Source organism: Sorex fumeus, unplaced genomic scaffold (genome assembly GCF_029834395.1).
Source record: "Sorex fumeus unplaced genomic scaffold, SorFum_2.1 ptg000207l, whole genome shotgun sequence".
NCBI classification, from domain to species: Eukaryota; Metazoa; Chordata; class Mammalia; order Eulipotyphla; family Soricidae; genus Sorex; species Sorex fumeus.
The window spans coordinates 2,154,234-2,180,929 of NW_026606264.1; the positions used below are offsets into that span (position 1 = coordinate 2,154,234).

General features: G+C 57.5%; 1 protein-coding gene across 1 annotated transcript; it reads right to left on the reverse strand.

Moving 5' to 3' along the window:
• Nucleotides 1-3,012: 3,012 nt before the first annotated feature.
• On the reverse strand, nt 3,013-26,478 carry LOC130017649 (CAP-Gly domain-containing linker protein 1-like). Its single transcript, XM_056108372.1, is given in 16 exon segments — nt 3,013-3,655; nt 6,044-6,160; nt 6,980-7,492; nt 7,526-8,437; nt 10,436-10,642; nt 10,929-11,033; nt 12,889-12,989; nt 12,992-13,589; nt 13,991-14,048; nt 15,053-15,156; nt 15,511-15,527; nt 15,530-15,707; nt 19,193-19,415; nt 21,539-21,663; nt 25,119-25,660; nt 26,394-26,478. Coding segments are annotated over 16 exon segments (4,065 nt in total). The 3' UTR covers nt 3,013-3,475.
• Nucleotides 26,479-26,696: the final 218 nt, after the last annotated feature.

Here is a 26,696-nt window from a genome sequence, read left to right on the forward strand (position 1 = left end):
AGGGAAAAGACTCTGGGTTTGCTGCTTGCTAGGCATCAGCCTTGCCCCAGGGCTCTCTCTCCAATCTACAGTTTACTGACTTACAACCTAGTATTACAGAATATTCACAGTACGATGTAATATTTGGATATCCTGCCAAGTAACCATGATTCACGTATAGACCGTTTGAATTCCCTACCATAGATTCTAAAGTCAAGGACTGCTATTGGGGCTTATGTAGGCTAAAAGTAACGTTCTTGCTCAAGCTCTTTTTCAGGAAAAATCAACCTGAGGACACGTGTGCTTCAAACGTACAGGAGTTGGTGCTTATAAACATCGTTGGTTCTGTTAATTTTGGGTTAATAATATAGCAACTTCCAGTTTCTTTCCCAGACTTTATGGATTGATGGTGTCTGTACTGCATGGTGTCCCTTTATTTTCGTCTTGTCAAATAGCTATGGAGAATCACTGAAGGTATTCATTTTAGGCTACATTGGTTAGGAAGCTTTGCAATAATGCAATAAAGGTTTTATTTGTTTTGGGTTTTTTTTGCCATTAAACCTCACCCAGTGGTTCTATTATTTTTCATCTTTTATAATTTTATTTATTGAATCACCATGAGAGCAGTTACGAAGCTTTCGGGTTTAAATCTTGGTTATAAAATGAAAGACCCGTACCTTCACCAGTGCCATTCTCCACCACCCAAAACCCCAGTATGCCCCCATCCCACACCCTCCCCCTACCTGTGGAGAGATGATTTTCACATTACACTCTCTCTACTTTGATCACATTCAATATTTTGACACTGGACCCACCATTATTATTTGGGATTTTACCCCAACACACAGAGCTGCTGAAAAGGCAACAGTAGACAATTTGTTTTCTATTCCTGGTTATGAATAACATATGATGTCGCGTGGTTGTAGTAGTGGCTGCGCGATTTTGAAATTCCAAAATTTTAACAATTAAATCTGGAGGGATTTCTTGCCAAAACCTGCTGGGTTCCAAGATTTGTTCCTGAGTCTGTGGGATCATGGCCGTTAAGCAGATTGATCGGGAGCCAGAAAGGCCATTAGTGGGCGGTGACTAGGGGTCTTGCTGGGATGGGGAGGAAAGGGCTGGTCCCACCCCCATCCCATGAGGCCCCACATGTCTCATCACTGAGGGCCCAAACCTGACTGTCCAATGGCCTCTGGAGGATGGCGGCCACCGAGCCGCCAAGGGGGAGCAGGTGGAGGGACAGCACCCTTTCCTCCCTGGAATGGCCCAGCGACAGTAACCTACTGCAGGGTCCAGATGCATTTCTGCCAAAAGCCACTGGATTCCGAGATTTGTGTCTGAGTCTCTGGGATCATAGTCATTCAGCACCTTAATCAGGACCCAGAGAGGCCGTTCATGGGCGGCGACTTGATGTCACGTTGAGACGGGGAGGAAAAGGCTGGCTCCACCCCCATCCCATGAGGTCCCCCTTGTCTCATCACTGAGGGCCCAAACCTGACTGTCCAATGGCCTCTGGAGGATGGTGGCCACAGAGCCGCCAAGGGGGAGCAGGTGGAGGGACAGCACCCTTTCCTCCCTGGAATGGCCCAGCGACAGTAAACTACTGCAGGGTCCAGATGCATTTCTGCCAAAAGCCACTGGATTCCGAGATTTGTGTCTAAGTCTCTGGGATCATGGCCGTTAAACAGCTTGATCAGAAGCCAGAGAGGCCGTTTGTGGGTGACAACTTGGGGTCTTTTTGTTTAGGAAAGGGCTAGCTCCACCCCCATCCCATGAGGCCCTACGTGTCTCGTCACTGTGGGCCCAAACCTGACTGTCCAATGGCCTCTGGCGGATGGTGGCCAATGAGCCACCACGGGAGAGCAGGCGGAGGGAGAGCACCCTTTCCCCCCCCGGGGTGGCCCGGCAACAGTAACCTATTGTGCGATCTGGACGCATTTCTGCCAAAAGTTGCTGAGTTTCGAGATTTGTTTCTGAGTCTCTGAGATCATGGCCGTAAAACAGCTCGATCAGAAGCCAGAGAGGCCGTTTGTGGGTGACGACTTGGGGGTCTTGTTGGGGAGAAAAGGGCCAGCTCCACCCCCATCCCATGAGGCTCTACGTGTCTTGTCACTTTGGGCCCAAACCTGATTGTCCTGTGGCCTCTGGAGGATGGCGACCAGTGGGCTGCCAGGGAGAACAGGCCAGGGCACGAAATCTATTCCCACCTGGGGTGGCCCAGCGCCTCTAACCTACTGCAGGGACTGGACACATCTCTGCCAAAAAACATTGGGTTTTGAGATTTGTTTCTGAGTCTCTGGGATCATGGCTGTTAAGCAGTTCAATCAGGAACCAGAGAGGCCATGTCTCCAATTATATAGCTGAACTGGAGGTGGTTTGTGGGTATATCTCCCACATATCTTTTACCTGTTTACTTTCTTGGTCAACTCTGCCTCAAGTTTTTGGGGTCTGGCCAAACGCACGGCAGCAATTTGGGGGTACCTGGAAGTCTGAAGGCGCCATCAGGCTGCTGATGCACTCGCCTCACAGGTACAGACTGACCTGCTGGTGGCACCATACCCCCAACCCAGTGCTTCTTAGGGTTTACTCCTGCCTCTGCACTTAGAGATTGCTCCTGCCAGGACACAGATGACTGGATGGGATTCCTGCCATTGAACCCAGATCAGCCACATGCAAGTACCCTACTCACTGCACTATCTCTTTAGCCCAAGATAAACGCTTTTAAGAAAATGGTTTACAGGCCCAGAGCAATAGTGCAGCTGGTAGGGCATTTGCTTTGGCCAATCTGGCTTCAATCCCTGTAATTCCATATAGTCTGCCCAAGCACTGTCAGGAGTGATTCCTGAGTGCAGAGCCATGAATAAGCCCTAAGACATCACCAGGGGTGGCACAAACATAAAGAAACAAAAAGAAATTGGTGTATCAGAATTCCATTGTAGAAACTGTTTGACTCATTTGACTCTATAGTTCTTCACTGCTAGCCAAAAATCTTTTCTAAAGAAACCTGAGAATAATCAGTTATCACTGGCAAAAAATAAATAATTTTATTAAAGTAGATATAGAACACTTGCTTGCTCAAATTTTAATACTGCTTTACATAGTTTGTGAAACAATTTCAATAATGGTCATTACTAAAAATTTCAATGGATCCAGATCTTTCACTTGTCAGACAGCTGATAATCTCCAGAGGAAAATACATCAAAATCATACATATAATTATAGAAGTTCTTATTATACATGTAGCCTGGATGGTACATTATCACTTTTGACAGAACTAGAAAACATTCAAATAAAGAAAAATAGATTGAAACTGGATGATAAACTTCTGATGGTTGAGGTCCTTCATTCAATCTTTTTGTGGTAAGAAAATCCAAAATTAGTAATGTTGAATTTCTCATCATACATTCATCTAAAACCACAGTGAAAAATGTAAACCTTGTAAAGACAGTAAAATGGTTATTCTAGGTGTTTCACAAATAGCTGGTTATGTCATCCTTCAAGTGCTGGTGATTGCTGCACAGTGCAGAGAATGGGGTGGCCGGGCCGAAGTTGTCGTCGTAATTGTTGAGTCGTCCCCGTTCCCGTCGAGAGCCACCTCGGATATCATCTCCACTTTCATCTTGAGGTCCTGATTCTTTCTTTGGAGGTCCACGATCACGGAATTCAGGAAATCGATCTGTGTTAAAGGAGAGCGTGAGACGGTGAGCCATCTGCGGGAGCCATCGGAGCCCACCACAGAGGAGGCTGGGCCCCGCTTCCAGTCCCCGCCCCAGGGTTGGAGGCAGCCAGAGCTCCCCTTTCCCTTCCTGAGCGCAAGCTCCCGGGTGCCCCAGGGAAGACCCCAGGAGGACATGCTGGGCCCCCTCGGTTCCTCTCAGAGCAGGGAGTCAAGAGGGCCTTCCCTCTCCTACAAAGACAGACTCACTTCTTTAAAATCCACGGGGCGGGGGGGGGGGGAATCCCACTTTACAAAGGTAAGCATGACTATAGGCACAAACATTCATGTTTCACTTAAAAACTGGCAGGTTTGGGTCTGAGTGATAGCACAGCGGGAAAGGTGCTTGCCTCGCACGCAGCCAACCCAGGTTTGATCCCTGGCATCCCATAGGGGCCACTGGAGAGCAGCCAGGAGTGATTCCTGAGTGCAGAGCCAGGAGGAAGCCCGGAGTATCGCCAGGTGTGGCCCCCAAAGAAAGAAGAAAGAAAACCATAAAGCTGACTGATTCTTTTTCTCCCTCGGGGCAAGTTCTGATGAGGAGTCTCTGAGAGTGCCCAGGCCCTCCCACACTGGAGCCAAGAAACACAGATCTCTCTTCCTCCAGGTGAAGAAAACAAACACAAAAAAACATGGAAATGTTCAGTTCCCAACAAGCCCATGCAGGGTCCACCTCCACAGCCCACATGCAAAGTTCACTTCAGCCCACATGTGCTGTCCAGGACAACGGCTGTTAAGTACAGAAGTGCAGGAAGTGAGGGTGTGCGGGAACTCCACAGGGCACTGGGACCCAGATGGTCCCCTTCCTTGGAGAGGATTCAAATTATAAAGTGTTGCAGGCCAGGTGGGATGGAAGGGGGTTTGGGAAGGAGAGACATCAAGGAGGCCCCAAGGCTGACTCCTGCCGCAGGCCAGACGCAAGCCTGGTGATGGTAGGTGCGGGCACTGGGGTCTGCAGCCAAGTGTGCACACCCCAGAAGACCCCACCCAGCTGTCTCCCTCGACAGGAGCAAGAAGCAGGAAGGCGGCCCAGAGGACCAGACTCCCCAGCTCTGCGCCCAGAGCATGCACAACGTGGCCGGGACAGCCACATGTTGGTGGACGTTTCCGTTTGCGACCGGACCTTCCTGATGGGAAGGAGGCCCTCCAAAGTGGTGTTCGACTCTGGCAAAGTGAAGATTTGCCAATTTTATGGGAGCCCGAAGCCCAGGTTCTGGGAGAGCAGCAGGAGTAAGGGCTGTGGAGGGGTCTGGCTTCTCGGCTCTGGCAAGGACGTGACCCCTTGACTGAAGGGATGTGTCCTTGTCCATGGGGCCTTTCACTCCGTAAGCATCACCTCTTGTGCTGGGAGCATGTGGGGATGGGGTTCCGGCAGCGTGTGCCCAGCCCCTGGTTCTCACGCGCGCCAGGTGAGCACCGCCCCTTCTTCCTCAGCTTCCTTCTTTTTGGCTTCTTTTATTGTGATTAATGAATTCATTTGGGGGGGGGGGCTTTTGGGTTACAAGCCATCGTTGCTCAGGAGTGACTCCTGGCTCTGCACTCAGGGACCATATGGGATGCCGGAGATGGAACCTGGCTTGGCCACGTGCAAGGCAAACACCCTACCTGCTGTGCTGTAGCTCCGGCCCCACTCTCGGATATTTTAAATGGTAGGTATTCCCCGACTCTTTTGAAGCATACACACATATATACATATGTACATGTCTGTGTATGTATACACGCTCATCTATAACCTTTGTGGGTAGTCAGTTTGGTTTGTTTGGTGCGGTGGGGACTATGCCCTGGCTCTGTGCTCAGGGATCACTCCTGGCGAGGGAGGAGCAGCCCAGGCCGTCAGCAGTCACTCGAGCCCGGGAAAGTGGGGCTGTGTGGTCAGAGGGCACTGGCTCGCCTTCTCACGGTCATCAAAGAGCCTTGAAATGCTGCGTATGTCAACACATGTGGCTTCTCTTCCTGTCCCGGCCCAGGCTCTGGGCGAGCTAACTGGGGCGTCCAGTCCCTGCCGGGCTCCTTGCTCCGCCGAGCAGTCTGGGAGTGGTCAGCTGTTCAGTGATCTCGCCAGGCCGCCCCATGTCCCCCAGATTCTGTGTGGTCACTCCGCGCAGCACCTCCCCAGGGGTCATACAGGGGTCATGCAGGGGTACACTTCCCCTCCTGTCCCATGCGAGAACCAGGGACCAATTACTCCTGGCAGTGCTCAGGGGACCAGATAGGATGCCGGGGATTGAACCTGGGTCTGGCGTGTGTAAGTCAAACGCCCTCCCCGCTGTGCTATCGCTCTGGCCCAGGATATAGTTTCTCTCAAGGCTGAGGCCGGGCCTACACGCCCTGGTCACCACCATCACCCACCTCATTCTGCAAGTTTGCATTGGTGTTCCTGGTGTCCTCCAGGGAGGCCAGGGTCTCTGTCTTCTCCTGGGACAGTTGCTGCATAAAATGCCTGGCATCTTCCGCTGTCTGCACAGCCTGGAGAGAGAAACCTCGTTGAGCCACGCCGGGGGGGGGGGGGGGCAGGGAGGGGTTGGCAACAGTGGCACAACACAGCGCGAAACGCCCCACAAACCACCCACACCTGCCACAGTGGCTCCGGCCCCGCTGGCCGCCGGTTCATCCTGCGGGGACTCACGTCTGAGCCGCTCAGCAGCAAGACTGACACCCAGAAACAGCCCAGGGCTCCCAAGAGCCTCCATTCCTCACACAGAATAAAAATGACATGAGCGGACAGCTAAGCAGGCCTGGGTGGAAAGCGTGGGGGGGGGGGGGGAAGGAGAGGAGATGTGAGCAGTGAGCACAGGTGTGGGAATGGGAGAAAGGTAAACCCTGAGTGAGGTGGGAAGAGAGAACACCTGCCCGGCACCAGGCACCCTCGAGTCCAGGCTGCCCTGCACCGGGCACACTGCTGGTGGCACAGGGCACCCCCGAGACCCAAGTGAGCAGACTCAGGGCAACCGCTCAAAGTCCCCCCGGAAGACAATGCTTTGCTTTACAACTTAGTGCCTCTCTCATGCCTTCCCTTACGTCTTGAAGAGCCACAGTGCAATCTTCCGTGAGAACTCCCCCCGGAAATGAACATACTGTCCTTTCTTGGTTTTATTCACAGCTTATGCCTTGTCCTAGAGGTCAGCAGGCACGTGGTGACGAGCTGTCCCTGCGCCCGCAGCAAACAGCCCGTGACACACGGGTTCCGTGGGGATCCACCGCTCCTTGTGCCGACGAAGAGCAATCCTCTTAACCGCTAAAAGGGGGTGCCCGGGGCCAACGGGGGTCGGGCCTGCTCCACTTTACCGTAAAAGAGTGCAGCGTCTTGAGCTCTCTGATCTTGAAGGTGAGCCTGATCTTGTCCTTCCTCAGTATGCGGTTCTCCTTCTGGGCCTCCAGGAGGTTGGCCGAGACGTGGCTGCTGGTCTGGGCCAGCCGACTGACCTCCTTCTGGAGGAGGAAGTAACTGCCGGCCAGCTGCTCCTTCTCCCGCAGGATCTCGGCCACCTTCTCTTCTGACCGCGCCTTCTCCTCCAGCAGGTCCAGGTGCTCGGCCTGCAGCCCCTGGGCACGCGCCCGCAGCTCCTCCACCTCCTGCTCCAGCAGCACCAGGCGGCCTCGCAGCTGGCTGGCCTTGTGGGCGGCCGCCTGGGTCTCCTGGGCGCGGGCCTCCCGCTCCTGCACCAGGGCCTGCTGTGCCGCGAGCCTGTCCTCCGCCAGCCGCCGGCACTCCTCCTGCCGCTCGGCGTCGAGCGCCTCCTTGGCCTGCAGCACGCTGGCGTGTGTCTTCTCCAGGCTGCGGGCTGCGTCCCTGGCCTCCTGCAGCGCCGCCTCGAGGGCGCCCTGGCTGGCCGCCAGCCCCTGGAGCTCCTGCTGCAGCGCCTCCAGCTCGGCCTTGTGCACGGTCTTGGTGGCCTCGTCCAGCTGCGTGCGCAGGCAGCTGGCCTCGGTGCCCAGCAGCTCCTTGGCCTGCAGCGCCGCCTCCAGGCTGGCGCCCAGCTTCTCCTGCTCCTGGCGCAGCAGGTCCTTCTCGAGCTGCAGCTCCTTGTTCCTCTGAGCCAGGCCGTCACGCTCCAGCTTCAGGGCCAGGCACAGGCTGTCGAGCTCCAACTGCTTCTCGAGGGCCGACTCTTTCTCGGCCGTGAGCTCCTCGATCTCTTGCGCCAGCGACTTCTGATCCCAAGCCAGCTCATGATAGGAGCACTGCAGCTTCTGGATGATGTTGTCCTTGTCCTTGGCCAGGGATAGGTTCTCCAGAACCAGCTTCTTGACATGCTCCTCCAGCTGGCCCCTCTCCTCCAGGCCCTTCTTACACTCAGCCACCAGGCTGCTCTTGCTCATCTGCAGCTCCTCCACCAGGGCCTGCAGCCCCACCTTGGCGACCTGCAGGGTGTCGTTCTCCGCGCCCACCCTCTGGAGCTCCTCCTGCACCGCCCTGGCTTCTTCCAGCACTTTCTCTTTCTCTGCCTCGAGGGCTTCTCGGCCGAGCTGCTCCTCCTGCCAGAGCTTCTCTGCGGCCCGCCTGGCCTCGATGACCTTCTCTTTATCGAAAAGAATCGCTTGGTTCAACAGCCAGAGCTTCCTCTGCTCTTCCCGCAGCGAAGAGTTTTTGGCCTCCGCTTCCTTCAACTTCAATAGCAATGACTCTCTCTCTGACTTCAGAGAGAGCTTCTCCTTCGCCAGTAATTGATTCTCTGACCTCAGGGCCCTGCGATCCTCCGACATCAGCTCAATTTCCTCTGATGTTATTAGGTAAGTTAATGACTACAGAAACAAAAGCGGGCAAGAACGGAAACAAGAATGAGATCAAGCAGGCACAAGCAAGCCAAGCACTTAATGTGGCCTAAACACCAGAAATGAAAATGGCAGAGTAGTCTTACCTGCACACGCGTGCATACGTGCATGCACACACAAACACACAAACACGTGCGCGCACACAAACGCACACACACGCACACACACACACACACACTCGCAGGATGGAGAGGCTCAAACGCAGTTAGCTTCACAGGGTCAACATATCTACCTGCCTATTTTGTGGATGGGGGCCCCACACCTGGTGGTGTTCGGGTCTCGCTCAGGGTTCTGTGCTCAGGGATCACTGCTGGCAGGGCCGGAGGACCATACGGGATGCTGGGGATCAACCCGGGTTGGCCAAGTACAAGGCAGCACTACCCATTCTACTATCAGCCATTTTATTTTTGAAATGCCGTCTGAAATTATTCCTGACAGCTCCCCGGAAGTTTTAAGTACAGTTGGATCTTGACATTGGGGCATAAGATTTTTCCCCCCACTTCAATTATTCCATTACAAAATCCATCACTCTGTCATAGAAGGGATGCATTAAAAAACTAGTTTCCAGTACAATTCAAAGAACTACAAAAAGTATTTTGTTGTTGAACTTTGTGCAGGAGGGGAAGGGAAAAGCAACCATTGCTTGCAAAACGACTTTCACAGGGACAAACAGAGGCAGGAAATGGACTTAGTCCCAAAAGTTTTACACTTTATAGAAAATCCAGACTAATCCACCAAGCTTTGGAGACTGAAGCCAACAGGTTTTGCTTGCCAAACACAGTAACAACAAGTCTCAAAATGGAGACATTAGTGGGCCCGCTCGAGCAAATCGATGAACAATGGGAGGGCAGTGTTTGCAGAAATTTGGGAGGGGCCCAGGGGCTCCAGGAGGAGTGGCCGCACACGGGCCAGAGTCTCCCTCACCTGCTCTCCCTGCCCGTCAGCAACGGGTTGTGCGTCTTCGTTTCTGAGTCTCAATGCACACCATAGTTTAACCGCCATGTACTTTCCAGAACTTTCTGCAGCAAGGGCTATCTTCTCTGTCCAGCTCAGCAGCCATGAGCCGCAGCAGGCTACTGGCGTGCGCTGCGCTGGGCAGCTGACCGCTGACGGTCAGGTTACTGGAATGGGACTGACCTGAGCATGCACACGAGGCTGCTGGCCACAGAACTGGGCCGTGCAGGTGGTCCAGGGAGGAGACGTAGCCCTGGCTCTGGTGCGTGGTGGAAAGAGGCCGGGCACCAACACACACGCGGGCCATGGCCGCCGCTCAGCAGCCCTGGTTTCCTCTGATGTAAGCTCGGTTCCGTTTTCTTTCCACTGGCTTATAGATATGTATACACACACATATACATACAAGCACATATATGTATAGGCATACACATATATGTATAAACTATACATGGGACCAAGTGTGTAAAACTGAAAATGTATCAAAATATGTACATATGAATTAAAATACACTTATTATATGGATATAAAGATGTACACATATGTACATGTTATGTATGTACACACATATATGTGTGTGTACATTATTTTCCTTCTTGTTTTGGGGTTCACACCCGGCAGAGGTCACGGCTTCCTCCTGGGTGCTTGGGGGACCATGGGGGATGCTGGGGATCCCCCGGTGGGTCACGTGCACAGCAAGTGCCCTCTCACTGCACTAGTTCCAGCCGCTTTATTTCTCCCCACTGAGCTTCGAACCTTAACATTTCTTTGATACATGAAAAAATGCCTTTGAGCAGTCAAGTGAAAACACGAAGGCCTGAACTTACTGAGCAAGCTAAAAACAAAACAGACAACCCAAGCTGGGGTCCCTGGGCTTCTATGTGCTCTGCCGGGCGCCCTGGGAGCAACCCCCTTCTGGCTCTCACAGGCGCCGACGGACGGAGGAAGTGTCTGAGGCTGCAGGCCGAGGCCCCCAACAGAGCCCGACCCCGAGACGGCGGCCCTGCGCCCACACACCTTGGCCTTGTCGGCTTGCGTCTTCAGCTTGGCCACCTCCCGCAGCAGGCTCCCGTTCTCCGCCTGCACCGCCTGCAGCTTCTCCTCCGCCTGCAGCAGCAGCTTCTGCAGGGCCTGCAGCGCCTCCTCGTGCTGCGCCTGGCTCTCCGTGGTGGGCTTGGCGTGCTCGGCCTGCAGAGCCTGGGACTGGCTGCGGCTCACGTCCACCTTCTCCCCCTGCGGGGAGCCGGGGGCCACCATCAGCTGTGGGCCCCCTGCCTGCCCCCAGCACACACGCGCGCGCACACACACACACAACGCATACAATGCACACAAACACACAAACACACAAACATACCCGCACACACACGGCGACTCTGCTCACCAGCACATACACACACACAATGTGAGCCTCAGAGGCGATAGGGCCGAGCTCGCCTGAGGAGGCTTCGCTTTGCCCTCAGCAATGTAAAGATCAGCGTCCGACTCCCCTGGTACTCACCAAACTCCGAAGCTCTTTCTCCAAAGCCTCCTTCACTCGACTGACTTCGTTCAAGTTCTCCTGAAGACTACGAAGCGCTAGCTCCTTCCCCTGCAGCTCCTCGGCCAGGCTCTCGGCCTACCAGAGAGACAAGGATGGAGTGAATGGACCAAGGGGACGAACAGGAACAGGAAGGGGAAAACAAAACAGAAAGCACGTATGAGAAGCCCATGACCCAACACAACCCCGAAAAACAGAGGCGTGAGGTGAGTGCGATTGCCTGAAGTTCTCAAAGCCAAGGCCTTGGCGCCGTCAGTTCTGGTGATGACTGTCTAGTGGTTACTGAAAACGGCTCAAACAGAGGCGTTTTCTAGACCTACATTTGGAGTGACCAGAAAATAAGAAAGCCTATGAGAAAGACTGACTTTCCAGGGGCGGGGAGACGGCACAAAGGGCTGGAGTACACACCAGGCCCGAGTTGGAACTGCAGCACCACTGGGCGAGCCTGAGATCGGTCCACAAGCTGAAAGACCCACTACTGCTGGGCGGGAGGACCCCAGAGCCGAGAGCATGGCTTGGCGAGGAAGAAGGACGTAAGCAAGGGAGGAGGGAGGCTAAGGATACGAAGGAGGGAGGGAGGAAACAGGGAAGAAAGGGAAAGGGAGGGAAGGGAGGGAAGAAAATGTTATCTTTTTTTTTTTTTTTGGCCCGCTTGAGCTAATTGATGAACAAAGGGAGGACAGTGACAATGACAGTGACCCTATGGGATGCTGGAGATCGAACTCACGTAGGCCGTGTGCAAGGCAAATGCCCTTCCCACTGTACTATCACTCTGGCCCCCAAGATTTACTTTCTTGTAGTTTCTTGTCTGTGACTTTAAAAGTTTGAGGGGTTTCAATATGAAATTTAAATTGAAGAACCTCTAATCCACTAGACAGCAGAACGTGACGTTTGTTACATCTTGATGCGAACAAGTGGTTCAACTATGCCCTGCTGTGTCCTAGGAATTGATTCTGTTTGTTTCTGGAATGTCAGCTAAGGAGTCCTGAGTCCTGAGAGGAACTCCCGGGGGTCTCTGGGTCCTTCTGTTATGTCTGTCAGTCCTGTCTACAAATCCCACAGCCCTTCCATCTTGGCCAACAGAGAAGTTTCTTCAACAAAGCGCACAGCGCCATGGGGGTCGGTGGGGGGCGGCTGGGAGGGTGCGTCCTGCCACCACAATCCTATAGGAGTTAAAGGGCATTTTTCCAAGGGGCTCCTGGGTGAGAACTGCAGCTTCCTCGGCTTGGCCCAGATCTCACTGTCTTGTCCTTCCCCAGGGTCAGGGCTACCATGAGAGTCCATGTCCGTGGCCAGCAGGAGGCCATGCTGGAAGGCGGACTTGGCCCAAGCACCCCTTAGAGGCTGAAAGGGATGAAATCTCTGCAGGGCTGGGCAGGGGCTTGTGCTGCAGGCAGGGAGGGGCCGGCAATGAGAAATACCAAGATGGGCCACGTCACCAGCCCTGAGGGAGCTCAGAGGCTCAGAGGCATTGAGCACCAGCTGGAAACTGAGGCGCCTCGGGGAGAGGTTGGCAAAGCCAGTCACACGAGCAGGTGGTCAGCAAGGTCAGGGAAAGAACCCTGCGGCCAGACTCGAGCCCAAGGGTCTGGGCGGACTCGGCGAGTACGCAGGGGGCCCAAGGGGGGGGGGGGGCAGAGGTTTGCTTTGGGGGCTCCTATCTTGTTTTCTCACTGGCCTTGTGAAGAGTTCTCAGTTTCAGAAAGACCCCAGACGGGCCCAATTAGCCGGGGCCAAGGCTTGCACGGCATCTGGGTGCTGGGGACCAATGACAGTCCCAGAATCGTGCCGACACGTTCTCAGTCCCATCAGAGGGAACCGCACGGGACGTGACCGGGAGACCTGTCAGCACCAAGCCGGAACACGGCGGCGAGCAGACAGACACACAGCATGCAGGGAGCGAGCGTGGAAGTGGGCGAGGGCACCCGGGTACCAACCTGCCACTCTCGGCCCGCTTTGCATTCTCTAACTCCTGAATCTGCTGCTCAGCCACCTGGAGCTGCTGCCTGAGCTTCTCCATTCCCAATTGACCTCGGAACTGGCCTTTCGGAGCCCATCGAGCTGCAAGAGCTTCTGCTGGGTGGCCTCCAGCTGCGCCGTGGCGTCGGCCAGGGCCTGGGCTTGCTGCCTACACATGGCCCGCAACCCCTCCAGGTGCGTTACCTTCGTCTCGGCCTCCTGCAGCTTGTTCAGGGCGTCCTCCATCTCCACCAGGTGCTGGTCCTCGGTCTGGTCGAGCTTGGCCCGCGCGGCCTCCAGGCTGTTCTTCTGCTCCTGGGCTGTCCTGACCAGCCGCGACCTGAGCGTCTGCAGCTCAAAGGCGTGCGCTGCACGCTCAGCCACCTGCTGGGCCTTCGAGTTCTCTACCTCCTGCTGGTACTCGAACTGCAGCCTCTCCATCTGCATCTTGAGCTCGGCCAGCTCGGCCGCCTCGGCGCCCACGCCCCGGCTCACGGACGCCTTCGGCTCGCCCATGGCCTGTTGGTGCGGGGCGATGGCCGTCTCCAGCTTGGACTTCCACGGGGCGATCACGTCCGTGTTTTCCTCGTTGGCATGGTCCAGCTTAGTTCTCAGCCCCTCGTTCTCCTTGGCGAGCTTCTCGGAGGCCGCCTGCAGGGCCTTCACCTCCTTCTGGTGGGAAAACAAAATTTCCATGAACTTAAAACAGGAAGGAAAAGAAGCAGAAATAGAAATTATTCTTTTGCAAACTGACTGTTTGCTTTTTCTTGTTTTAAGGAATACCTTCCAATAAACTGGGGTTCTAAAGGATTTGATTTGTGCTGCTCGACTGAAAATCAAAGCTGAGGCAAAGGCGTAGACCCAACTGTCAGAACGAGAGGAAAACGCTCATCAACAGCAGCCTCCGGCCCCAAGGAGCAGAGGTGCCTCCGCCGGGCCCTGCCAGGTGCATGACCCCTGGTATCCCTGTCTGATTCTGAGTCTCCAGCAGAAGTGGTCCCGGCGGGGTCGGCCAGGCCACCCCGCATCCTTGCCTGCACCCTGCAAGCCTCTGGGACCTGCCCGGGCTTTACCTCCAGGTCGCCTTTGGTGATGGACTCCTCTTCGACTCGGAACTGGAGGTCCTCCACTTTCCTGTGGGGGAGAGGGAGAGTTGTGAGGGGCGTCACTGCTGCCCCCCATGAGGGCCACCATCCTCTAGATGCGCGCCTGACCCAGCCCCCGCCTCCACACACAGGAGGGCTGAGAGAGTCAGCGAGGGCCAGAGCGAGAGTACAGCGGACAGGGCATTTGTCTTGGCACGTGGCCGTCCCGGGTTCAATTCCCAGCATCCCATTATGGTCCCCTGGGCAATGCCAGGAGTAATTCCTGAGTGCCGAGGCAGGGAGCATCGCTGGATTGACCCAAAAAGAAAAAAAAAAAAGTCAGCGAGTCCCCTCGGCTGCGAGCACTGGGTAGGACCCGCAGGCTACAGGAGGAAGCTCTGTCGAGCCAACGCCAGGCGCAGTGCCATATCAGCCTTTTCTGCCTCGCAGCTAACAGAGGTGGTTAGAGACTGACCAGGTGCGCGTGCCAGTCCCTCCCAGCCAGCGCCTGTCCCCACATCGGGACAACAACTGAGCCCCTGGGGGAGAAGCAGCAAATGACTCGGGGCCAGGGCGGGGGGGCAGGAGGGGCTCCCAGGGGACGTGGCGAGTTCGGCATGTGGAGCTGAGGGGCTGAGCCGGGCACTGGCAGTGCCCCTGGGCACCACACTGCCGGGAGCCCATCTGAGAAGACCGTCTTGGCCGGCACCCCGTGTCCGTCTGTCTGCAGCCTGGCCTGAGCCCTGCCTGTCTGCTGCCGTGCCCCATGGGTGCTGCGGGTTTCCTCCCGCCCAGGACTTAACCCCAGGGACTCCCACAGGGCCCCACTGGGATACGACAGTTCCCGGCCAGCCAGCACAGGTCTCCTGAACACCAGGCCACGTGGACACAGCAGGGAGGGCCGGGGGTGGCTGGGCTCCAGTGAGCTCCCCCCATCCCCCCCAATGAGGCCACTCTCAGGACTGGGCACCCGCTAGTTTGTGGTTCTCACAGCCCTGGAAGGCCAGGAGCACCCCACCCGAGGCAGCCCCCCAGCTCCTGGCACGGCCTCACCTCTTCTCCTCCTCCAGCTGGTTCAGCAGCTCCACCTTCTCCCAGTCGGTCGCTTCCAGCATGGCCCGCAGCTCGTCCATCTTGGCCTCCAGCTCCAGGACGTGCTGTGGAGGCAACTGCGCGTGAGTGTCCTCGCCCACCCCCGACAGCCCTCTGTGGGCTGGCACCGCCACCTGCCACCGCGGCATGCTGAACACGTCTCCCACCTAAGCCGCAGCGTTTCTGGAAGGCCGGGGGGGAACCACACCACGAAAGCACCAGCGGGGATAACTCGGCGCTCCCTGAACCCCCACGGGGTGAGCAGAAGGTGCATGCGATCAAACCACGCGCCGGATGCCACCGCAACGACGGCAGACGGGGACCCACGGCCTCTCCCTGCACCGCCTGCACCAAGGTCGCGCCCAGCATTTGCCGCAAGCGTCTCTTGGCCCCGGCACTGCCGTCTGCACAGACGTCACCTGGTCGTGCCCGTCCCAGCCAGGGCCAGCTCCTGCTCTATCTCCCCCACATGGCTCGTGGCCTTGGCCACCTCCACCCGCTCCAGGTCTCGCTCGGCCAGCAGCTGCTCAATGTGCTGCTGCTTCTCCTTCAGCGCCTCCTGGAGGGCGGTTGTGCTGGAGATCTTGCAGGCATAGCGAGAGGAGGTTTCTGGCAACTGCAAAGGAAAAAGAGACGTGAAGGGGGTGGGGGTGGCGGACGCGGGCATGCACACGGCTATCCTCAGCAAAGCAGATGGAGCAGCGCTGCATCCGTGCATATGGGCCAGCGACTCTCAGCAGAAGCGTCTTGAAACCTTCCCGAAGGTCCTTGGACGGGACCTGGGCTCCACTGACCTCGGGCCTCGTGGGAATCCAGAGACTCTTCTGCAGAGCCGGAGGCAGCCCCCTCCACAGCCCGCTCTGGCCTGAGCTTCCTTAAGGCTGAGCCCTTGGCATGAGCTTGAGGCCGGCTCCAGCATCTTCAGCCTTGCAGGTCCGTCAGGGTCTCCCAGGGCAGCCTGGCCCTTCTCTCTTCCTCTTCCTTCCAGCTCACCTCGCTCTCCCCAGCACCCGCCCCAGGCCTGAATAGCAGTAACCAGAGACTCTTGTCTCTGGGAATGGCCCCGTGCCCCTGAGGGTCACTGGGTGTGACCCCATAAAAGACCCCTGTGCCATCTGCCTTCGAAAGGGGGGATGAGAGGCTAGAATGGTAAAGTTGCGGGGAAGGCGCTGGCCTTGCACGCCGCTGCCCGAACTGGATCCCAGGTACCCACCCCATAGGGTCCCGAGCCCACCAGGAGTGACTCCTGAGTGCAGAGCCCGGAGTAAGTCCTGAGCATTGCTGGGGTGTGGCCCAAAATCCAGGAAAAAAAGGAACAAGTGGTGGGTGAGCATGTGTGAGGGCTCACGCCCAGCGAGCAGGACAGCAAGGGCAGCTCAGGGGAAGACCAAGCACAAAGGGAAGGAGAGAAGAGGCAAAGACAGTGAGGAGGGGAGGGGAGTGGGCTGGAGGGCCGCGGGGACCGGGGGTCCTGTCCGTTCTGTCCTGGGCTCGTGGTCACTCATGGTCGCTCTGCAGACCAGTTTCCTTGCGGCACAACGGCCCCTGCAGGCGGGGACACAGCGGGACCTGGTCTTCATTCTTCAGGCACACGGTGGCGGGCGCTGGGGCGGGGGTGGCCGAGGACGTCTGCTCCTTCTGCCCGGCCACGCCTGACCCATCGCCCTGCTCTTGCCGCTTCCCTGCATCATCTGAGCTGCTGCCAATTGCCTGCTGACTGACAGGCCCAGCAGGGCCCAGGCTGTCCACTGCTGCTTTGCCTGCTGCGAACTCTCGAGCTACCTGGTTCTGTCCGGGGAGCGGGTCATCCTTGCCTCTGCGTAAGGATCTGGCCGTGACTCCCCAATACACTTAAAGTATATTGGTCAGATTAAATGCTCTCCCCAGGGCCAAAGAGATTTCTTTTTTGGGGGATGGAAGGTGCTTTCAGAGGTTCAAGATCCAGCACTGTCAGGAGTGACCCCAAGAGCAGAGAGCCAGGAATAAGCCCTGAGCACCCCTGAGTGTGGCCCCAAAACCAAATAATAAATAAATAAAATTTCTAGGAGCACACGAGCTCTCGGGCCCAGCCATGTGCAGTGCTGCCGGGAACTGCAGTCAACTCTGATTTCAAGGGGTGGCTGGGAAGAGCTTGACAGCCTTGGGGGTCTCCACCAAGACCTGGGCTCAAACCCCCTCCACCGGGAGCAGCCCCCAAGCACCACGCCTGGAGTCCCTGAGCACTGCCAGGTGAGCCCCAAAACCAAAGAGCAAAAATAAACTAGGAAAGGTGGGCGGCGGTGTTCCCCGAGCCTCCTGGCCTGAGCGGGTGGGGCCGGCTGGACGCACGCGCTTCCTGGGCCCGAGACAGCTCCCTGAGGAAACGAGCACGGGAGCGAACGGCTTCTTTCAGCCAACCGTGGAGACGAGACTGCGAGGTTCAGGCGCCGGAGCAGGGAGAAAGCAGCACCCCTGGTATGGGGGGAGGCGGTGCTGAGGGGCTGGGCAAGGTCGGGGCCACGAGCTGAACTCAGGATGTTGATGCCAAAGCCTCTGCCCTGCGCATGGTGTGTGAGGCCCCAGGCTCCATGCCAGCAAGGCCGGACCCTCTGTGGGAGCCTGGTACCTCAGAAGAGCAACTCAGCCAACACGCGAACCGGGAGGCTCCCCCAGGGCACGCACGGACCTGTGTGCATGTATGTATGCGTGCACGTACGTTCCTGTGGGCATGTCTACACACAGCTGTGTGCGTGCGCGCGTTCTGTCTATGCAGGTACGTGCCTGTGTGTATACACCCATCAGCCTGTGTATATACGGTATGCACTACGTGTACATGTATGAGTGCCTGTGTGTGTGTGAACGCTTGTGTGTGCACGTATGGAATTACGTTGTGGGTGTATACTTCCATGAAGCCACACAGACTCATTCTATATTCCTGTCATATGTGCTAACGGTGATGTGCAGTGTAGGAGTGAGCTCCACCCTGCGTAAAGATATGCAAGGCAGGGGCCAAAGAGCTGGAGAGCGAAGCCCCAGCGCTGCCCAGGCTCAATCCCGGAGGCCCGCCAGGAATAATCCCGAGCACAGAGGCGGGAGAAAGCCCTGGGCTCTGCCAGGTGTGACCCCAAAACAGAACAAAACAAGACAGCGGGGGGAGGCTGGAGATACGGCTCAGGCGTGGGGCTCTTGCTCGGATGTGGGAGGCCCCGGCTCAACCCCAGCACTGCAAACGGCCCCTTCAAGCACTGCAGGGTGTGGCCCACAGTCAAGCAGAAAAAGAAAACCGAATTCCACAAACGGGCTGGCTCGCGAGGGAAGGCGAGGGGCTTCTGAGTCTGCTCCCCTCCTGAATGGCGAGGCGAGGGGAAGGAGGAGTCGGACGTGAGGATGGAGGCAGGACAGGGAAACCTGGTGGTGGTCAAGCAAGACAGGACTGGCCCCAGGCCTGTGCCCACGGCGCGCGGCCTCCTGGCTCCCGTTCCCGTGTCACCTGTTTTGTATCTTCCGTTGCACACACACTCACTCCCTCCTCTTCCGCATCGAGGGTCAATGCAGGGAGCAGAGGGGGCGGCAGGAAGCGCAGCCCCCAGCAAAGCCAGCCCCCCGGGACACGTCTCCATCGTGGGCCCGTTTCCCTGTGGACAATATCTCAGGACACCCTTGCACAGTCGGACACACTTTAGTGTTTAGGACTCAGAGAGACGTGAGGGGAGAAGCCACGAGGCCCCAGCTTTGACTTGCGGCCCCGCAATGGACAGAAGTCAAGGCCCCTCTGTGTCGACAGGGGTGCAGAGGGACAGGAGGGAGCAGGGAGGGACGGAGAGAGCAAACAAGCAACGCCAAGCGCCAAGCGTTCCCCAGAGTCCCTGGGTCCCGCTCTGACCCTCCGACGCCCCCTTCAGCTTCCCCACTTCATCGCTACGGCAGCCTGGGGCCGGAGACGAGCCCTGAGCACCGGAGGAAAGGCCCATCCCTGCTCCTGTCACCGGTGGTGGCTGGGAAGCCACTCGCCTGCCCCCCGGAGCTGCCCAGCCCACCCGGTCCTGTTCCGCCTCTCGCCCCTGGGGCCTGGGAGTCTGTGGGGGCCTGAGTATCGCACAGGGCGGGGAGGGGGCTGCTTACTAGTCCCGTGTGGCTGGGCCTGCTGCTCACGGATGAGGCCACGGAGCTCACGGAGCTGAGCGAGGAGGCCGACGGGCGGCGCTTCAGGCTGGCGGGGGTGGTGGCCATCACACGCCTCGCGGGGGCCGCCTTGGCCTTGGCCGGCGTCGTGGAGGGGAAGCCGATCTTGGTGACTTTGTGAATGGGAGCAAACAAGCCGTACTTGGGCTGACACTGGAAGTACCTGCGGACAACGAGGAGGGGGGGACAAAAGACACCTTTGGCAAGAGAGACAGGCGCCGACCGCGGAGTCCACTGAGTCCCACAGTCTCACACCCCCACAAACTAACACGCTCCCACAGCCCCACACTCCCACACAGTCACACCCCAACCAACTCTCCCACACTCTCACACTCCCACTCACCCCAACAAACACACTCACACCCCAACCAAGACTCCCACATTTCCACAGCCCCACACTCACATACACTCACTCCCCAACAAACACACACACTCACACACCCCAACCAACACTCCCACACACTCACGCCAACCAACACACACTCACACTCACACCCCAACCAAGACTCCCACATTTCCACAGCCCCACACTCACACACACTCACACCCCAACAAACACTCCCACACTCTCACACTCCCACTCACCCCAACAAACACACTCGCACCCCAACCAACACTCCCACATTTCCACAGCCCCACACTCACATACACTCACTCCCCAACAAACACTCCCAGACTCACCCGAAGAAACACACACACTCACATCGCAACCAACACTCCCACACTCTCACACTTCCACCAAAACAAACACTCACATTCACACCCAAACCAACACTCCCACACTCCCACAAACTCAAACCCCAACACACACACACACTCACACCCCAACAAACACTCCCACATGCTCACAGCCGCCCCACACTCGCACACACTCACTCCCCTAGAAACACCCATTCACACACAACCAACACTCCCACACACTCACACCCCAACCAACACACACTCACACCCCAACAAACACTCCCAGACTCACCCCAAGGAACACACACACTGACATCGCAAACAATACTCCCACACTCTCACACTTCCACCCCAACAAATACACACACTCACACCCCAACAAACACTCCCACATTTCCAGAGCCCCACACTCACACACACTCACTCCCCAACAAACACTCATACCCTCCCACAGCCCCACACTCACACATACTCAAACCCCAACTAACACACACTTACACCCCAACCAACACTCCCAAACACTCTCACCCCAATAAACACTCCCACACTCACCCCAAGAAACACACACACTCACACCCCAACCAACACTCCCACACTCTCACACTCCCACCCCAACATACACACACTCAGAGCACAACAAACACACCCACATTTCCACAGCCCCAAACTCACACACACTCACTCCCCAACAAGCACTCATACCCTCCCACAGCCCCACACTCACACACTCACACCCCAACTAACACACACACTCACACCCCAACCGATATTCCCACACTCCTACACACTCACACCCCAACCAACACTCCCACAGCCCCACACTCACACACTCACATCCCAACTAACACACACACTCACACCCCAACCGATATTCCCACACTCCTACACACTCACACACCAACCAACACTCCCACAGCCCCACACTCACACACTCACACCCCAACTAACACACACACTCACACCCCAACCGATATTCCCACACTCCCACACACTCACACCCCAACCAACACTCCCACACTCCCAACGTCCCACACTCACACTCACACTCACACCCCAACAAAAACACACTTACACTCAAACCCCAACAAACACTCCCACACTCCCACAGCCCCAGTCACACACACGCACACCCAACCAACACTTGCACGCTCTCAAACCAACAATGACATGCTCTCATTCCCTCACAAACATGCTCACACCCCCAACAACACTCACATGCTCATGCCCTCACCAACATTCACAGCCCCACACTCACACGCTCACATACACACACCCTCCTACATACATATCCACACTCCGAAGCACACACATTCATACATTCACACACACACTCCCTCGCACGCCTCCCACCCCCACCGCGCAAACCAAGGGCGATTCCAAGCAGCCTCCCCGGCATCTGAAGGGCGACAGCAGGCCCGGGGGTTCCTGCGGGCAAGCACAGCTGCATGTGGGAGCCCCAGGCTGTCCCCACATCCCTGCAGGGTCCCCGAGTGCCACCGGAAGTGGCCCCGCCTAAGAACCAAGTGAAGTGGCCTGCAGTCTCCTCAGCGCCTCCCGGGCACCGTGCATTGCCCCAGGCTGTCTGGGGGGGGCAGGAGGACCCACCTCGTTCCGGCCACGGCGCCATCGTTCTTGCCCAGCGGCTTGTCCAGCTCCACGCCGCACCAATCCCCCTTGGCGAAGTTCGTCTCCCCGAGGAAGCGCACCACACCGGCCTCCACGCCTCCCACCTGCCAGAGGGACGCGGGTCAGGCACTCTGGACTGCGCAAAGCGCCCCCACCCCCGCGAAGGAACATTCTGGCTTCAGAGTAGGGATTTCCGGAAGAAACCCCAAAGGTCAAGGTGCCATTTCCCCCTGCAACCCCTACAGGGTGAGCAGACGCTGCTGCTCAGTGTCCATGCAAGGCAGCGGCGTTCACGCCCACTCGCTTACACCGGTGGCCTGGCTGACCACACCCCTGGGAATCTCTGACCCAGGCCAGCCACCTGGTGTGGCGAGGGGGTCGCTGCCCCGTGGGTGTGGGAGCAGAGCCGTGGCAACCCCACCGCTGGAGAACAATTAAGCCAGAAACCAGCTAGAGGAAAATGACTGTTCTCATATCTTAGCGGAGTTCGATTTTCCAGTTCTCCTTCACTATGCCTTGGCTTGATGCTTGGCCCCCGGGACGCAGAGCAAAACAGAATCACAGCGCTGGACACCGACGGGAATGCTGACAAAAAGGGCCAGAGCACCGGGGGAAGGGCACTGGCTTTGTGTGTGGCCACCCTGGGTTCAATCTTCAGCACCCAAGATGGTCCCCCTAGCCCGCCAAGACTGATTCCTGAGTGCAAAGCCTGAGTGACCCATAAGCACTGCCAGGAGTGGCCCCAAAACCAAAAAGTCAAAACAGAAAGGGGAGAGAGAGAGAGAGAGAGAGAGAGAGAGACCTCAACTAATAATGCCTGAGAGCGCGGTTTTCTTTTTTCGGGTCTGGGGCAGGACTGGGTTCACGTGCTCGGGGGTCACTCGCAGCACGAGGGGTAGCAGCGTCACCCAGGACTGTCTCTGTGAGTCCTGAAGTGCCATGTGCAAAGGCCCTGGCACAGCCTCCGTGGCCAGGCGTGGGCCCTGGGCACTGTGAGTGTGACAAGGAATAAAAGAACAAGAGACAGGTGGCTGGGGTGGCGGCCCTGGGCTGAGAAGAGGCTGCAAAGTTCATCGGCGAAGAATTTGGCACAGAACATGCCGTCCCTGACCCGGAAACAGCCTCCTGGAACAGCACAGCTGGAAGCCAGTCACGTCTCTCAAGACCCTGACTTCATATCCTGGAAATATCATCTGCCCAAAACTGCCGCAAGCCTGTCTCCAGAACATTCTGTCAGAGCTCAGCTGGAGAGAAGGGAAGTGATCTCCCAAGGTCAGGAGAACCACCGCACATCAGCCCGGAGAAGCTCTTCACGGTTGGGCTCTGAGACGCCACAGGACGGACAGAGTGACCTCCCGCTCTGAGACACCATAAGACTGACTGTCCCGCTCTGCGACCCCTGCCTACTTGCGAGCACAGACGGGACTTGAGGTCAGAGCTGGGCATTTCCAGTGAGCCCACTGAGGGTCCCTGAGTCTCCAGAGAGAACCAAAGTAGCACAAGCATGGGGGCAGTCTGTCCACTGCCAGTGACAGGGAGTGCCAGGGGCAGGGGACCGCCTTCCACAGGCCTAAGGCTGGAACAGCCGTCTCAGAGCCTCCGAAGGGCTCCTCCGAGGTCAGTCACGTAAACATCGGGGCCAGCTGGCGCAGAACCTGGACTTCCTGTGCGCAGGGAAGAATGGGGCAAAGGGCAGGAGGCCCTTTGGAGAGCCGGGAGGGCGCCAGCCCTGCACGGGAGCTTCGCCTCGGTGCCCCGAGGCCAGCCCCCACTCGCCACGGCCTCCTGACCACGGCTGCGTTAGGCCGTGGAGCGCCAAGCAAACCTTCCTTGAATTAGGAAAAAGACCAAAGAAAGTGTTTGGGTTTTCTTTTTTCCCCCTTCTTCTTTCAGAAAACAGCCATTATGCTGGTTGTGGTCCCCCAAAAAAACCCTCAAAAACTTCATTTTGAAAGGCGTGCTCGAGCTGAGGTATGGAGCGATGGAACAGCACAGCGGGCAGGGCGTTGGCCTTGCACACACCTGCCCGGATGTGGTCCCTGAGCACAGGGCCAGGACTCAGCCCTGAGCACCACCACCAATAAATGAATAACTGATCAGAGTTATTCACCGCAGAGCCAGTGGCAGTGTCCCCGCTCCCTTGTTCCAACGACACTGGTGTCCCTATGTCCGGGTGTGGACGGTTGTGAATGCAAGTTAAAAAAAAAAAGTCTTTTTTCTTCTTTGGGTCTTTGGGTCACACCTGGCGATGCTGAGGGGTGAGTCGTGGCTCTGCATTCAGGAATCATTCCTGCGATGCTTAGGGGACCCTATGGGATACCGGGGAACCCAGTTTGCTGAGTGCAAGGCAAACGCCCTCTCTGCTGTACTACTGCTCCAGGCCCCCAAACAGTCTTTAAACCGTGAGTCTCCTCCAGCTCCAATTCCCTCCCCGTGTTACTCTTTGGCCATCCCTGAACCCTGACCGTGACCCTCCAGGACCCTCCGAGGGCCACCCTGCGCCTGCACAGCTCTCCTCTCCGGCCTCCACAGCTCTGACACCGGCCTGGCGATGGCCATCCCTGTGGTCCCCGGGAAGCCACTGGCTCCGGGCCAGCCCCCAGTCTGTCTGGTCAGAGCCGCCCGCCTCAGACGTCCCCGAGGTGACTTTTCCCGGCCGCTTCCCACGGGTTCTGAAAGCGTTATTGAGTGCTTCTGCTGGGGAGAACAGTTGTCTACAGCCAAGCGCCTCTGCTTAGGGGAGCTGTGCAGAGGAATGGGCTTGGGGTGGACTGAGGATGCCATGTGCAGGGACCTGGTGACCCCCACCAGAAACTCATCTCACAAAGGGTGCCCCCTCGCCCCCACCGAAGGCCTTCCAGGAGCTGCTCAGAGAAACCCAAGAGCAGGTGCTGAGTCTGAAGATCGAGCAACCAAGACAGCAAAACATACTCCTGAGAATGTTCCGGAGACGGGTCCCTACCCGTGGCTTACCCAGGGTCCATCCCCGACACCCCAGATGGTCCCCTGAGCCCTACCAGATCCCTGAGTTCAGCACCAGGAGGAAGCCCTGAGCATGGCCAGGTGTGGCCCAAACACCAAACCACACACGTCTGGAGAGACGGCTCAGGGCTTGCGCACGGAATGGCCTGGAGCGGCTCGGGGTGAGCCCTGTGACGCCCCAAACACAAACATCACAAACCAGAGCAATGGAACCGATTTCCAACTTTGTTCGTTGGTTTGTTTTTTGAGTCACAGTCAGAGTGCTCAGGGCTTACTTCTGGCTTGGTGCTCAGGGATCACTCCGGGATGTGCTTGGGGGACTGTACATGGGACCAAGACTTAAACCCCGGGTCAGAGGCATCCAAAGCACACGGCCTCCCCACGGCATGACCCCTCCACCCTGTTTTGGCTAAACTGGTAAAACTGGCAGCATCCCCGCACGCATCCATCACGCTGGAAAGTGCAGGACCAGGTGTCCTGGCTGCTCGTGCTTCCACCCAAACCGCGAGTCTGGGAAAGCTGATGGACCAGACAGGCGAATGGACACCCACCCGCGACCGCTGCCCTCGGCACTCACCAGCACCCGGTCCCCGAGCTTCAGCTCCTGCTCCCCGTTCTTGAGGGAGCCAGCCTCCGAGAGGTTGGAGATGGACTCGCTGGCCGTCCTGGTCAGGTTGCTGATGTGAGGGGTGGCCGGTGCCTCCTTCGCGGAGGGCTGGGGTGCCTTCGGGGCGGCCGCAGGGGCCGGGGCGGCCGACAGGGGCGGTGTGGCCCGGGCAGCAGGCGCTGGCTGCAGGCCGTTGGTCTCATCGTCGGCCTGCCAGCTCCTGCTCAGCTTGGACGGCCGGATGAAGATGCCCTTCAGCGGCTCGCACTGGAAGTAGCGCACACCCGCCACCGAGCCGTCGTTCTTGCCGATGGGCTCGTCCAAGACGATCCCGGCCCACTGACCAGGGGCAAACTGGGTCTCCCCGAGGAACTGGATGAATCCAGGCTTGTTCCCCTTCACCCAGACTCGTTCCCCGACCTGGAAGTCGTCCACAAACTCCTCCTGCGTCTCCGAGGAGGGGGCGCTGGGGGTTTTCTCCCCAGGCACGGACTTCTCAACGGGAGCAGCCGCTGGAACAGCAGAAAGGGTCAGAAGGGTCAGAAGGGTCAGGAAGGGCCTGTCCAGGTCCAGTTAAAGTGTGGTTGGGGGTGGCCACACCCAGCAGTGCTTGGGACTACTCCCAGCCAATGCCGGGGGCTGCTTGTGGTGAAGCCTGGCCGGGCCCGCCGTGAAGGGGACGTGCCTACCTACTGCAGCATCCCAGGCCACAGTCATATTTGGGCAGCTGAGGGGAAATCTTTGGACACACCCCGTGATGCTACGGACCAAGCCAGGAGAAAGCTCCAACACAGTGTCTTATTTCTGCTGTGTCCACTGGCCCATCTTCTTTTTCTTTTAGGGGGGGAGCACTCCAGCCAGTCCGCAGGGCCTATTTCTGGCTCTGCGCTCAGGGTCACTCATGTGAGGTTGAGGCTGGAGAGTCCCATGGGGTGCCGGTTGCCCTCCCCACTGTACTGTGGCTACGGCCGGCAATGAGGCCCTTTAGTCCAGGTGAGTCCACCTCCCTCAGCCTGTCCCCAAGCCCGGGCGAGGGGGCTAGCAGTTAGGAGGGAGCGTGTTGGTCGCCTCAGCTGTCACCAGTTGCCGTGACACGAAAGTCACAGAACGTGAGACTCGTGTGTGAGAGCTGTCCCCAGAGCCATGAACGTGCCTACAGCTCAGGGAGCCCTTCCCGGGCGAGGACTCGGGAGGGGGTTCCCGGGTGGAAATGAGTCTCCCCTGGCCCGGGCTGAGCGCACTTACCGGCCGAGGGCGCCTTCAGGGCCCAGCTCCCATGCTTGAGGATCTTGGTGGGGGCCTTCAGCCCGCTGGGCCTCAGCAGACTCATGGTCAGGTGGTCAGACGCTGCCGCGGCCACTACCGGGCCCTGACTGTCGAGCCCACTGTGGGGCCTTCTGAGGCGCACTCGTTCTCAGGGATAAATCTCTGAAGAGCAGAGGAGAGAGTCTGTCTCACGGGAGCGACCACAGCAGCTTCCGGAGCCCAGAGAGCTGCCAGTCTGAGACTCGCCACCCCGAGTGCGACCCCCAGCCTCCCGCACAGCCC